At 41.9% G+C, this 15,036-nt stretch overlaps 1 protein-coding gene across 1 annotated transcript; it reads right to left on the reverse strand.

Annotated features, from left to right (window-relative positions):
- Positions 1-8,361: 8,361 nt before the first annotated feature.
- On the reverse strand, positions 8,362-9,833 carry LOC129594221 (uncharacterized). Its single transcript, XM_055490840.1, has one exon. The coding sequence runs from the start codon at positions 9,476-9,478 to the stop codon at positions 8,468-8,470; it is 1,011 nt and encodes a 336-aa protein (XP_055346815.1). The 5' UTR covers positions 9,479-9,833; the 3' UTR covers positions 8,362-8,467.
- Positions 9,834-15,036: the final 5,203 nt, after the last annotated feature.

Consider the following 15,036-nt stretch of genomic DNA (forward strand, 5'->3'; position numbering starts at 1 on the left):
TTTCACGAACCCACCATACAAACAGTATTGTGGGTCCGCTTTTTAGAACCCGGTCAGGGAATTTCGCCCGCCCCGGTTGTCGTGGATTTGGGGAAAGGGGAACCACCGGGGCATTTTTCACGAACCCGCCATACAAAAAGTATATTGGGTCCGTTTTTTAGAACCCGGTCCGGGAATTTTGCCCACCCCGGTTGGTGTGGTTTTGAAAACCGACATGCGGGGAACAACCGGGCAGTTTTATCGAACCTTCCGTACATATGAATAGGGCGTTAGATTTTTGGGACCCTGTCCGGAAATTTTATCCAGCCCTCTCGGTACATTTTCAGTATAAGAGTTAGCGTAACGAATTTATATCATCATTACCTAAACACTGTAGCTAATATCGTAACCGTGAAAAGTGATTTATCGCTGTTACCGTTGCGGTTCAGTCACTACCGCTACCGTATCCGCAGTACGTTTGCAGTTGCCGCGGATTACCGTGCATTGTAACGGGCAACCATTATTCGCAACGGATTACCATAACAAAATTGTTGTAACGATTATTTGCTAGCGTGACAGATAACCGTTTCGACGGGTTACCCAGATACGCTATACTGTTACCTGTTGCCGTTACCGTAACGGTTTACCGTACGTATTACCGTAACTGTTACAGTTAGCGTAGCGAGCTACAGCGACAAAATGCTGTTGCTTTAAGAACTGACCGTTTTTATAGAAAGGGCTCGAGGCGACGCCGAGCATGAATGAGCGCAGCAAAGCACCTGGTGCAGCAAGTACAGCGGAATTACTTCGTTTTTCCTTCTTTAGAAATACATTTGTTTATCTTTTTGCTGGCATTAGAAAATTGTGTTTCTAAAAACTTATACGAAACCCAAAAAGTTAACTGAATGTACAACCACGGTATTCATTACAGGAGAATTTTGCGGCTTACGCCCTACCGAAGCCTGCATGTTGTGTGTGTAGTTGTAGATGTACGGCTGGGAAACGCATTCCTGCGAGGGGAAACTTTGTAACATGATTCACAGCATTATAGGGCTTTCAGTAAATGTTGGAAATACTCGAAGGTCCTCAACCAATATGTAATTTTATAGACCAGTCGATTTGAGTTCAGTTATTCGAGCCAAACGGCACCATAAAATCATAACGAGTAACATTACCTTGAAACGATGACGTAGCAAACCATGCTAATCGAAGTCAGGAACCGTTACCACCGCCACTATCGTTAGCAATTTTACCTACATTAGCGCTGACTTTACAGGACCAACTGAACCGCCTTCATTTTGTATTGACTCTTGGTAAAGCGTTACCAGCTTTCACCACTCTAATTACGCGTTACCAATAATAAATGTTACGCTACCATAACTATAACATGTTACCGTAACTATCTCAGTTTCTGTCACCGTAAGAGCTACCGTAACAAATATTGTTAACGGATTGCCGTCACCCTTGCTGTTGAAACTGAAAGCGTAGCCAATGGCCGAGCAGCGGCCTCAGCAAGCGCAGCCTAGCGAGCGGAGCAACAAGTGAAACCAAACGGCTCGATTCTTTTTCCTTCCAAAACATTTTTCATGGTGTATTTCGAACGTTCCATTATCGCAATGATACAGAAGCGAATAGCCGTTTCTACGGAAATCGAAGGAGGAGCCGAAGGCAACACTGAGCTGCGGCATGAGCAAGCGCAGCGCAGCGAGCGGAGCAGCAAGTAAAACCAAAGGGTACGATTCTTCTTTCTTCCAAAAAGATTTTTTACGGTGTAGTCCAAACGTTTCATTATAGCGATGACACAGAGGCGAATAAGCGTTTCTACGGAATTTGAAGGCGGAGCCGGAGGCGACGCCGAGCTGCGGCGTGAGCAAGCGCAGCGCAACGAGCGAAGCAGCAAGTAAAACCAAAGGATTATTATATCCTTGCCTTCGGAAACGGTTTTGTCTACGGTTCAGTTTAAACGCTTACTTTTCGTGATGATACCGTACGAGGACATTTGGGTGCTGTGAACATACCCTGCACGATTAGGCTGCGATGAACAGCCGGCTAAATTTATAGCCGTTTGCATTCAGACTGTGATATCAGTAGCGTTGCGAGCTACGGCTAACCAGCTGTTCATCGCAGCCTAATCGTGCAGGGTATGTTCACAGCACCCAAATGTCCTCGTATAGTAGCGAGTAACTGTTTCTAAAAAAATTGGAAGCGGGGCCGAAGCGACGCCTAGCGGCAAAAGTAAGCGCGAGAGAGTAAGTGCTGCGAAGCGAGCAAAGCAGCAAGTAGAACGGAACGACTTTTTTCTTTTCGCTTTCTTTTAGCCTTTGTTTTTAAAAAAAATTAGACAAGAATTTTAAAGATAACTCTATCAATGTTCAAATTTGAATTCTTGCAAATAAAATGCGAATTTTTTGATTGTTTGATCAAACTTTCTCATTTTGTGCTACACCATTAATTTTCAACTTCTAACATGAGCTCATTTATAGAAATTCATATCAGTTTATTTTGAAAATTAATAAGATAAACCTAATTGATAAAAATTTTTGTTTCTTTACAGAGAAAAAAAGTAATAAAGATCCATGTCAAGGGTTTTTATTATTACAAAAAGGCGTCGCATTTAATAGTCACTTTTCACGAAAAAAGAAAAATTGGTAAAACACCCATTCCTGGATAATTGCCACCAAACACTGAATGAAGTACTGAAACAATAAACGTTTCCGCAGCAAATTAGTGGAAAATTATTGGACACAGAAATTTGAAATCTCCGCCGGTGCGTTTCAGAACCAGTGCGATTCCATCGGCATTAGCGTCTTCTTTTGTAAATCGTTGTGCAAATGCCTCGCTCTAAATTGCAGGTGCTTTTAAAAAATCTCTCCAGTAAGTAATTCATCGTTTCTGTCTTTGCAAGCGGTGGTTTTCAAATTTCAATCGTGGAAACTATTTATCTGAACTGACGATGGCCGGGGCTGGGGTTCTAAAAAAGGGCTCGAAAACTTCCCAAACAGTATAAACGGACAAGCTGAGCGTAGCTACTGAATTGGCTTTGGCGGTGACCTGCATAAGTCTTATCGGTTTTGGGAATGAAATATAGATACTGGGAATAAGAAACTGAAGAAATAAGACCAGTATTCCAATGTAAAGAATTTGGTGCGGCGGAGAACAAGCAGAATAGGCGGCCATGTGCGGTAAAGCATAAGCAGTGCCCGCGCTGTAGTTGCTGAAGGAATCGTTTTAAAATTAATATACCGTGTCGGCATGATTCCGTAAAACGTCATAAAAATGATGGTATCGCGTCGGCATCGCAGCGTTGGCAAAAACAAACTGATATCTGAGCAGATCTGTTGATAACTCGGCATATGCAAAAGATACAAAAAGCTAGGTAGACTCCCGGCTACTTGGTTAGGTTGTTGTTTCACCCTGCCAAGTCTTTTCAACAAAAAAATTTACATGCTCGCTCGCTTGCACTAAGGGCGTTTACGACCTTCTATACTAGTTATAATAGTTGAATGCGGAGAGTTTACCGCTATCCCACAGTCTGTCTAGGCCTCTCCATATTCCCGCAAGCGGCGCAACGCGATAAGAGCGTGCCGCCACCTTTGGATGGCCTACACATTTGGTCGGAATGGAATATGGAATCGGAATGCAATAGCTGGAACGGAATACAAATATTCGGAATTAAATTTCCGGAATAGGAATCGGAATACTAATTTTTTAACGGAACGGAATATATTAAATTAATCGGAACGGAATCATGTTTGCTCGGAACGGAATATGAACTGCTTTTGTATTACGTATTATTAGTATTATCGACTGTACATGGCGAATTGACACGGTACTCGTACCGCATACGTTAATAATAACATTAAACTTGTAGAATAATGGCTTTCCTTTAATTGCATTAAGTACTGCAAGCGCGCATCAATAAGTCCGCTAATGCCTTGTAACATAAAAACGCGCTAAAACCCAGTAAGGAACGCAAAACAAAAACAACCATTTTAAAACGCAGAACAGGCGAGTACATGAGCACACACTGGAAAGTATTTAAAGCTAGTAACGAACAAAAAGTTGAGATGCAACCATTTTAAAACGTGCAAATACGCGAAGCAATTATTACTCGTACTAGCGAGTATATAACAAAATATTTGTATTGTCTGCCATACAGAAACTTTTCCACTCCGGTCACTAAAACAATGAAACCCATTCCCGCGTTGTTACGATCCGTATCCCTAGTCTAACAACCCAGACTGTATATCAACAAATTTAAATTAAACTGTTAGAAAGTAGTTCTACTCAGCGAAACCGCATTTATACGTAATACCGTCTACCTGGATCCGCAAAGTTGGCAATTTTCTTTTGTTTATTTTATGCACATATGCTAACTACCAAAAACTGCGCTATTGTAGTGTTTTCATAACGGAAGTGAAATGCGGGATGACTCCGCTTTTCCTGAAGCATGCATGCATCGTTGCCATCTCCCTTAACTGTTTCTCCCTATTATTTTCGCCTTCTTTGCACTTGTCACCAGAGAACATTTTGGAAGGGAAGGGGGGGCATAAAACTTGCATAAAATAGCAGCTTTTCCACTTTTCTATCGTAATTTTTGGTGCGGCCGCGCTAGTTCCATTTTCTCGCGGTAGCCATTTGCGCCAGCTAACGGCGCATCATTTTCCTTTTTCTTCCTTCGGGAAGGGGGCACCAGTGCGCCCCGCCCTTAAAGACGGGCTCGCAGGAAAGAAATCGTTAATCATTAATAAAAGAATATGTGTTATAATTTGTTTAAATATTCAGTCTGGGTTAAAAAACAAACGTTTCGTTCTGAGAATTCCAATTTATCAATTTGCTGCCCTGCACAAAGCCAAGACAAATCAAATAGTTGAACACCTCATCATTATTCCTAAGCATACTATCGTTTCAAGCTAATAGAACCATTCCACGTAAGCAGAACAAACAGTCAGTGCTTTCTGGTGGTTGTTACCTTATTTTCGGCAAGACTCAATGAATTTCTGCAATGCCTCTTGATCGTCAGCATCCAAGTCACAGTTTTCGATAATGGTTTCGGTAAAACGCGATACGATGTTCAGCACAAAATCGCCGTGCCGCTTACGGACACACATCCGGCTGAAGTGGTACGTGGTAGGACGAGCCGGCGTGGCTGCTCTTGCCGAGCCGGTCAAGCCGGACATGTAATGCGGTTCATTACGCACGAGAACTAACTTGGGAATCCCATTCAAACACAGTTTTTTGCCGCATCCGTAGCACTTGGATCCTGTATGATCTGGCTCACAGGTCTCAACCCGAAAAGGACCAGGTGTTTCAAGCCAAGGATCCACTTTCACCCCAATGCTGTGCTGAATCTGTGTGATTTCGGGCAACCTACAGTACAGTCGAACACTTATAATTAAAGTATAAATCTGCAACGATCCGCGCAACTTAAAATTTTTCACGTTCATATATTTCCTGATTAACCGGGTAACGCTCAGGAGTTTATTTTACATAAACTTATTTATGGCGCGTGGTTGGTGTGAAATGCGCCCGGAAACTCATTGCCGCAAATTGTTACGACTAGTGCACATTTATTAATCCAACGCACATTGCCCTTTAAAAACATTCTCATATTTGGAAGATTATTGCACTGATTACATATGTTACTGTTTGTAAGTTACAGATATATAAGGAAAGAAAAGCTGTTTACAAAAGTGCAGGTTACAATTGACTTTTTTAAGGTGAAAGCTCCGCACACCGCCTTTCACCACCTTTGGGTTTATAAAATCTCTCGGCCTGTCGTCCGGCGCGTCTTTTTAATGAAAGCAGTTCTTTTTTCTTGAACCGTTCTAAAATTCATTTTCCGATACCTTTGCCGGTATATAATGTCTCTGACAGGCATTGTTGAAATGGTCACTTGCGAATACCACAGCAAATGGTCTCCAGTCAGAACCATTTTTTTTATTTTTGACGTTCTCGTACCGGAACCGCAGCTGCTCTTCCGGCTCATCACGGACGTGCAACTTCCAAAGTTCCAGTTGGGACTGGTCAGTTAGCCAATAGCCCAAGCTGTTATACAGTACTACAACCTGTACTTCTGCATCACAGCTTAACGCAAGTTCCGGTCGTGCATTTGTGCCGGGGGAATAATCCACTGACTTCCCCTTCCATTAAAACATCATAAGAGCACTTGATGTTTTATGAAAATTTTAATAAAAGTTTAAAAAAATTTATGGTGGTATGGGAAGTCACACCTGGTGTGCAAAAGGTGGTATCAGGAAAGGTGGTATGCGGGGCCTTCACAATTTTTTAATGCATTCTAATTTTTACTTTCAGAGATTCGAGGCACACAGCCAATGAAATTACAGTTGGTAACTTGCATTGTATACCATCGCAGTTCTAGACTTTAGGCTGCACGGGGTTGAGAGCGTTCACACAACATAATTATCACAGGTTTTTAAAAATCTCCGACATTTATACGCCCTAATTTCCGGTCGCAGGAAAATCGGCGATTTGTTGTTTTTCCGAAGGGTTTTATGTGGCTTCTTTTATTTATTTAACTAATTGAAATGGCGCAGCCATTTCGAATAAACGAACACCCGTTTGACCAGGAGCCAGCAAGTTTTGTGACGTACTAGTTCAGCACTTATAATCCACATACAGTAAAGTCTACATACAGTAACTTACCGATGAAACTGGAACTGGCTGAGAGCTGGCTACTGCCACCGGCTGTTGTATTTCCGGTCCGCTTGTTCGAAGTCTTTTGCGCTCATGTTTGCCTTCACGAGACGTTCCACCGGCCGTTCGTTTTCGATCACCCCAACGTCTGACAGCTGGACCTTTACGTCCTCCTCCCTTTTCGGTCGCTCTCACAGCTGCCAGGAAGCCGACTTCACGGTTATTAAATTCATTCAAGTGAACAGCTAACTGGCCGGCAGAATGTGAAGCTACCAAGGCATGGCTACAGATTTCCAGCCGATTGAATTCGCTGCACCCACAACTGGCAGTTTTCGTGGTTGCATTCCATGAAACTCCTTGTGTTCAGCGGCTCTTTTTGTCGTGAATAGTAATGCTAACACTGTTAGCACATGTGGATTCCGTTTCATCGCGCACAACGGTTTGCGTTCGCAAAATCATTATAGCCGAATTCCAGACGCTGCGCAGGCTCACAGAAAGTTTTGAATCAGCAAATTTGATTGGAAAGTCTAATTGTCCAGATTTCTCTCCAGAACGAATCAAATGCTGCAGTGGGTCGTTTTCCGGTACATAGCCAAAAAGCGTCTTGTATGCACACTGTGCACACTATGTTAATGTATACTGTACAGTTAAAATAGGCATGTGGCATTACGTTAACTGTGCAGCAACTCGGCGGAAGTATCTGACGGCCACGCACCACCCGACCGGTACTGGGTGGAAGACTTGAAGTAACAATAATAACACAGATTATACTGTATGTACAGTAGATAGTAGATACACCAACTTTTCAGGAGTATGTATTACAAAACAGATCCATGAGATAAGTGCAAGTCAAAAGACAGTCGCTACAACGCAATGCACTGCATAAATCGAAACTTTATTCAGAGCCGGCGTGATTTTTATTAAGAAGACACTTCTGCAGACTGCTGATTGTGTAATGTGATCGAAGATTCATTTCCTAACTGCTGTTTGCCGTCTTCTGGCCTTTCCGTAGGTTTGCCGTCTTCTCGTCTTTCCGTAGGTTTGCCGTCTTCTCGTCTTTCCGAAGTTTGATTAAGCTTTCAACTATTCGCAATCAGCTGTTAATTTGTTCTCATCGCTAGCGTGAATACTGTCAGTTGAGGGAAGCCGAGGCGGTGTTCAGTTGTTATTGTTTTAAAACAAAAGATGTTTTCGCTTTTGGGTAATAAATCGGCGTGTTAGACATACGCAGTAACGGCAGTGTAATATCAGACGGCGAAAGGAAGGAGAGGGAAGTGACTGTGAGTCAATTTCAAAGGGAGTGTTTCAGACAGCGGTATATTATGTAACATGGTAATGCGGTGTCTGGCTGTCTGCATATGGCAGACAGGCAGAGAGCGTCATTTGTAAAAGTACAAGTACTGAGTATCCTACTTTTTCACAAGGCTGTGTAAGTACAGATATTGCTTCAGACACTTTTAGATAAATTGTTATGGATAAAAATATTCTTATTCCGTTCCGAGAAAACCGAATTCCGTTCCGATTAATTGAACATATTCCGTTCCGATAATAATTCAGCATTCCGATTCCTATTCCGGAAATTTAATTCCGAATATTTGTATTCCGTTCCAACTATTGCATTCCGATTCCATATTCCATTCCGACCAAATGTGTAGGCCCCTTTGGGCCTCTTATTCCGTGATATAAATGAATGAATGAATGAATTTATTTTCCCCAGGACACATAGTCTGGTAGAGACACCATTGTTATGATGTCGCATGTCAGAAAAAGGATAAAAAATATTATGAAGAGAAAAAAAAAACTTTAGTTATTTAAATAACTTCGGAGCGTTTTAGTAAAGGTAAGGTAACAAACATAAGGTACCGTTGTGTACATCGCGAGCATCTTTAAGAACGAAATATATAAATTTGGTAATCCAAAACAACAATTCTTTATCAGTGTCAGTGAAAAACACACCCTGTCTCAAAACATTAAAAAAAGAACTTTTCAGCGTCGCCCATTCCGGTCTTAGGTTTTCGATCTTGGACCAGATTAGCTGTCGACGAGGTTCGAACGCCGGACACACGAAAAAACTGTGCTCCTCCGTATCCACCACATCACAGTAGGGGCATAGTCGCTCATCATGCGCAGTTCCATTCCATCGTCCAGTTTCTATCCGGAAATGATGACCCGAAGTAAGCAGGGTGAACAGAGCCTTCAAAAGGTATGGAGGAAGGGGAAGTCGAGTCGCAGTTAATGGTCTTTTTGGATACACCTGGAACAAAAAGAACAACCGACCGCTTCGAGCGGTGTTAGCTCGCAGTCGCTCTGCGAGTGTTTCCTGAAATTTTACTTCAATTAAGGACATAGTTTTTGTAACGTTTAAGTTTTTCAGTTCATCAAACAAAATATCTGATGACTTCCACGAAAAGTTTTTTACAACCGCCAAGTGTTTTAATGCTCGGCGCAGCCAAACCTTTTTCCTTTTTACTCCATTCATTACACTATCAACCAGCGCTGCTTTTAAAAGCGAATCATTCGGATAGCGCAGAAGTTTTTTAATGAACTGTAACTGCATTTTGATCGCACGGAAATGTAACGGATAAGATCCTGTAAGGTAGTACAGTGCGTCGTGGGGTGCATTCGTCTTCAGTTCGAAATGACTTTTCCAAAACTTCAGGCGAAACTTGTCGATGGATGGGTCGGGACCTATCAGTTCAGCACCGAAACAGCTGATACCACCTAACGTCGCTTCAAAAATCGATTCAGCTGTGGAAAATGCGTATCCTGGTCGCAAGTTTGTTAGCTGTTGCTTCAATTTGAAATAAGCTTTCTCGCAGCCCGTAAGACGGTGTGCGGCCATTTTATTTAAGCACAACTTTTCGTTGAAAACAAATCCGCCTATCGGTCAGTACCGGTACGGCCCGATCATAGACAACTGCAGGGTTTTCGTTGGTCATTCAACAATGATGTTTCGCTTTATTATGTTGATTGTTTTTTGTGTTTCGGTCTCGCCAACGCACCATCTATTTTTCAGCGGATATCCACAGCCGTTGCACGTATACTGCGTCGGCGTGGACGTAAAATTGTTGTTTATTTAGATGATTTTCTTGTTAAAACAAATTCCTTAGAGGAGTGCGAACTGGTTAAAACTGAACTGGTAAATTTACTGCAGCAACTGGGGTTTGTAGTAAACTGGGAAAAAATGCAAGGCCCTGCTACGAGAATTGTTTTTCTTGGGTTAATACTTGATTCCGTTGCGCAGCGCATCGAACTGCCAGAGGACAAAATTGCCGATATCAAACAATCGGCATTAAGTCTAACTGCAGACACGAGTAACGAAGCGTGAGTTACAGGTTTTTGCCGGCAAAGCATCCTTTGCAGCCCGTGCAGTTTACGGTGCGAGAACGTTTTCGCGGATCTTTTTCGACAAAATCGCTTCCCTTAAACGGCCTACTGATCGCCTCAGACCATCAAAGGTACTGCAAAATGTGCTAGAATGGTGGACGGTTGTTGCGCCAACGTTAAATGGGTTATGCGAAAGTCGTTTTGCAAGTTACCGCCCTGTACGAACAATATGCACAGATGCGTCATTTTCGGGTTTTGGTGGAGTATCCCAGGGTATATGGCTTGCCGGTAGTTGGTGCTATATACCTAAGCCACCGGCAGGGTTTGAACAGAACTGGGTGCCGCCACCCGTGCTCGATAAATCGTTTATTGGGAACATTAATTTTTTGGAGCTTATAGCTGCATGTATTTGCGTTGTTGTTTTAGCACCAGCCTTGAAAGGGTGCAAGGTAATTGTCAAATCGGATAATACGCAAACAGTAGCCTTTCTGAACAGAGGCACTACGAAAAGTATCCCGGCGATTGAGTGGCTAAAGCTTATTTGTTTTCTCAGTTTAAAATACGATTTCCGTTTGGTCGCAGTTTACTCAGCCGGGGTACAAAACGTAGCAGCAGATGCGTTGAGCCGGTTAACAGAAAGCGAGGCTTTTGCGAAGAAATTGTGTGAATACATTGACTTTACCTTTCCCGGACAAACATTACCTCCCTATGCGTTTTCCAGATACCCAGCTGCGGAATCTGGAAAACGAGTTGAAGAATTTACGCCTTGGTGCAATGGCCAAAAGCACAATTGAAACTAGGCAGTATCAATGGGATCGCTTTATACAGTTTTGTAAGGAATATAAACTGGAATATCTTCCTGCTACCGAACAAACTGTTGCCTTATTTGTTGCGTATCTCTCCCGTAAACTTGAATATAGTACAATTTTAAATTATGTTTTCTCTTTGACTTCGTTTCACGAAATTAATAACTTCGATTCTCCCAATCTTAACCATTTTATGATCGGGCAAGCGCTATCAGGAGTACAACGCGCTCGTTATAAACTCCCGAACAAACGCAAACTTATCACAATTGAGGCGCAAACCTATCACCTATCACAATTAAATGATAATACTGAGATAAATGACAATACCCACCCCGCGCGTGACACAAAGGGACTGTTACACGATCAGATGTGACCACGCAAGCAACTGCGACGCGAGCACTACTAATATAATACCCTATCGCACATACCCGTCCATTTCACACCAAAACCTTTATTTTAGTATGCTAGTCGTTGCTCTCAGTATGTTAAAACTAAACTTTTATGCGGATCGCCGACAGAGCTAGTTAAGTGGGTAGGTTCGGCTTATACGTTCACATTGGATCAGACAGAGCCTGTTCAAGAATACACCTCGGGCCATTATCCGTCAAGTAAAATCGTCTGCACAAAAAGAATTTCCACACCTAACGCTTGCAAACAAAAAAACGAAACATAACATACTGAAGAGATATCCCAACGCAAAAGCAAATAAGAGCGAAATATGCAAAATGGTTAGCCATGCTGTCAATATTCCGAAAATTTTTCGCCTTCTGATTTTTGAACTGAATAATCGATTTTTCGCTGGTAGTCAGCAATCCAAAAAGCTTTGTTTTAGTTTTTCCAGTTGGTTGTTAGACGCATAGAAGTTTTAGCCATTTTTTTCCCAAGTATTTTTAAATTCACGGGAAGATTGTCTTTTCTGCGAATGAATTGGCACACTGATTTACACAGACCGCGTATGCCGATGTAATCACACAGGATGTGAGAAGCGCCGAGTCCGCGCTTCTCACAATCTGCGTCGGCGCAGCCGACGCAAGTTCCTGTTTTAGAGTCCAATGTTTTTTGTAAAAACTGGTTGGGCCTAATTTATTGCGCAAACGATTTATTGTTTCAACATCTTATTTAGTGTCTGGTGGCAGTGGCAACGTAGGTAACAATAACGCAGTAACGGCTCTTAAGGGATTTGGCCCGGTACATAGCACCAAGTTCGTGAACATCCAGGGGAAGTTTCGCTGGTGCGCGCTCCCAAAACCTTTTTTGCATTGCTTTATGGTATTTTGTAGCCAGAAGAATTGTTTACCTAGGTGAGAAAACCGTTTGCGCTCGCAACATCCGGTTGCGAAGTTATGAGGGTATCAAAATTCCAAAAAGTTTAAATGCATTCAGGTGTACCAAAAGTCTCATTATGAACCGATCCCTTTCGAACTTTGCACGTAAATGCACATAACCATGAAGATCGTTTTGACACGAATCCAGACTTCTACGATTTTTTTCAAATTTTAAAATGAATTTTAAAATTTTTGAAATTCATTTTAAAATTTGAAAAACATGTTAGAACAGTGGATCCGTGTCAAAACGATCTTCATGGTTATGTGCATTTACGTGCAAAGTTCGAAAGAGATCGGTCCATAATGAGACTTTTGGTACACCTGAATGCATTTAAACTTTTTGGAATTTTGTTACCCTCATAACTCCGCAACCGGATGTTGCGCGCGAAAACGGATTTTACGCCTATGTACACCAATCATTTGGCTACCCAATGTCAAAAAGCAACCCAAAAAAGTGTTTGAAAGTGCGCGAAAGCGAATATTCCCGTCAATGTACACGATTATAGCGCTATGTACCGGGCCAAATCCCTTAACTGGATGACTTTCTTGAGAAAAGGTTACCATGTTTTTTTTCTGTGGTTTTCAGTTTAATTTGGTTGATTTTATTTTAAAGCAGAAAAACGGTCGAGCAACCCTTATTTACCATGGTTTTGAAGACCTGGTGACCGTTTTCGTCATATAACTATGGCTGGTAGTCCTCGGTCGTTTTCGTTCTTGACGTACTAAACTCGACAGGAGGCGAAAGTTTTTTATTGTTTTGGTGTTGATTTGACTAAGCTTGTAGAACCTTCTGTCTACAATAGAGTTCTTGAGTCGCGTGATTTTCTTCAACATACGTTCGCAACAGTTTCCTCGAAAGTCTTAAAAAGTTGTGAACTTTGTTAAAAGTCGTTTCGAAAATGGACAATATCACCACTCTACTTACTACTTTGTATGTTGAAAGTTACACATTATACGCAATGCTTGTGAGAGCAAGGCCACGTGATTAAATTTCTGTGAATCCTGTTATATGTTGTAGTAAAGATTTTTGACATAGATCTCTTTACTTTTTCTCCGCACAGAAACTAAAGCGTTAATTGCTGAGGTTTATTTTTTTGTGCTATTGTATTCAAATTTATTTGTAAACATTTACAAACAAGCCTGTTTTAAAGTTTAAAATAGGTTAGCCGTGGCTCAAGGCGAGAAACTTCGATCAAGCACTCAAATAATTCATTTTCCGTTTACAAAATTGGTATCTAAAGTTTCATGCAGATTTTATTTACATTTTGTTATATTTATTGAAATAAAAGTTTGAAGTAAAAAAATGAATGTTTCGTTCTACTTTATGCTTAAATTGCGCTGTCGCTCGGCTTTGCGTCCAGGTTTTTCGATATGATAGTTCGCTAAAGCATTTCATAACGATAACGAAAATGTAATTTGTTTAATTGTCACTTTAATAAAAGGGACAGTAGAATGGTGTTGTTTTACTTGCTGCTTTGCTCGCCGCAGCTTTGCGTCGCCTTCGGCTCCGTCATCGGTTTTTATGGAAACGGTATATCGCTAACGTATCATCACATTAACGAAAAGTTCAAGCACAACTAAGAAAAATCTTTTCAGATTAATAAGACGATAGAATTCTCTCGCTTTACTTGCTTTTCAGCTCGCTGCGCTGCGCTTGCTCGCGCCGCAGCTCGGCGTCGCTTTCGGCTCCGCCCTTGGTTCCCACTACCCTATCATGACGGTAATGAAAAGTTCAACCGGAACTGTAAGGAGAATCTCTTCAGATTAATAAGACAATAGAATCCCCTCGTTTTACTTGCTGCTCCGCTCGTTTGCTGCGCTTGCTCGCGCCGCAGCTCGGCGTGGCCTTCGGCTTCCCCTACCGTATCACTACGGTATCGAAAAGTTTAAGCAGAACTCCATGAAGAATCTTTTCAGAACAGTAGAACTGCTTTGTTTTACTCTCAGCACCGTTCGTTTTGCTGCAATCGCTGGCGCCACATTTTGGCGTCGCCTTCGGTTGCGCCTTTAGTTTCAACAGTTAAGAGACAATCATGATACACTACCAAAACAAATTGACACAGTTACGGTACCTTGTTAAAGGTAGGAGAGCGTAACACTTATTACTGATTACGCTTAGTTTCAGTGGTAACGCTGGTAGCGCGTAACGCGTAACGATGAACCATCATAATAACAACAGTGGCAATGCAGGTAACAGTATTAACGTTAGTAACGGTAGTAATGGCTCCTGACTTCGCTGACTTTTCTAAATGAATTTCTCGCTATGGCACCGTTTCAGAACGTAATTCCGAAAATTGCTCAAAAGCTTAGGAATCCTTTGGTTCTTGTTCAAAATTTTACAGATTTTTGAATGTGCGCTTCCCAAGCGTACCCCTTCAAATAAAGCTATACCTCGCAATCCTCGTGAGCGCGAATTTCTGTAGATCATCTTTGATGAATGCCGGTGTAAGTATTCTACATCCAATTCAAGTTTGACAATCCGTTACGGTAACGGTAGCGGTAACATTCTTCCGCCATAGTGCTCCGTTACAAAACTCGTTGCAGTAAGGGTAACTCGTTACGCTAAGGATTAATTATTAAAGATATTCAGTAATGATCACCCAGTGAATAAAACGTAATCCGTTCTGGTAACGTAATCCCCATCCAAGGAAACGTATTGGAGGTATGGCAATTTTGTTGATAGTTTCTAGAAATGATTGCAAGAACTTTCCACGGTAAAAGTAACCTGTTACGGGACGCGTAAACTTAAAAACCTCACCACCTACACCGGGCAAAATTATCGGACCGCATCCATAAAACGGGCTACCTCTACAATTGTACGGCGTCTTAAAAAATGCAAAAGTATTTCCCAAAACCACCCGGGGTCGCTAAAGAAATCCGGACCGGGTCCAAATTTCCGGACATTCCGTATGTTACTACGGCGGGTTTGTCAATAATGACCG

This window comes from Paramacrobiotus metropolitanus, unplaced genomic scaffold, assembly GCF_019649055.1.
Source record: "Paramacrobiotus metropolitanus isolate TYO unplaced genomic scaffold, Prichtersi_v1.0 Parri_scaffold0000066, whole genome shotgun sequence".
Taxonomy (NCBI): domain Eukaryota; kingdom Metazoa; phylum Tardigrada; class Eutardigrada; order Parachela; family Macrobiotidae; genus Paramacrobiotus; species Paramacrobiotus metropolitanus.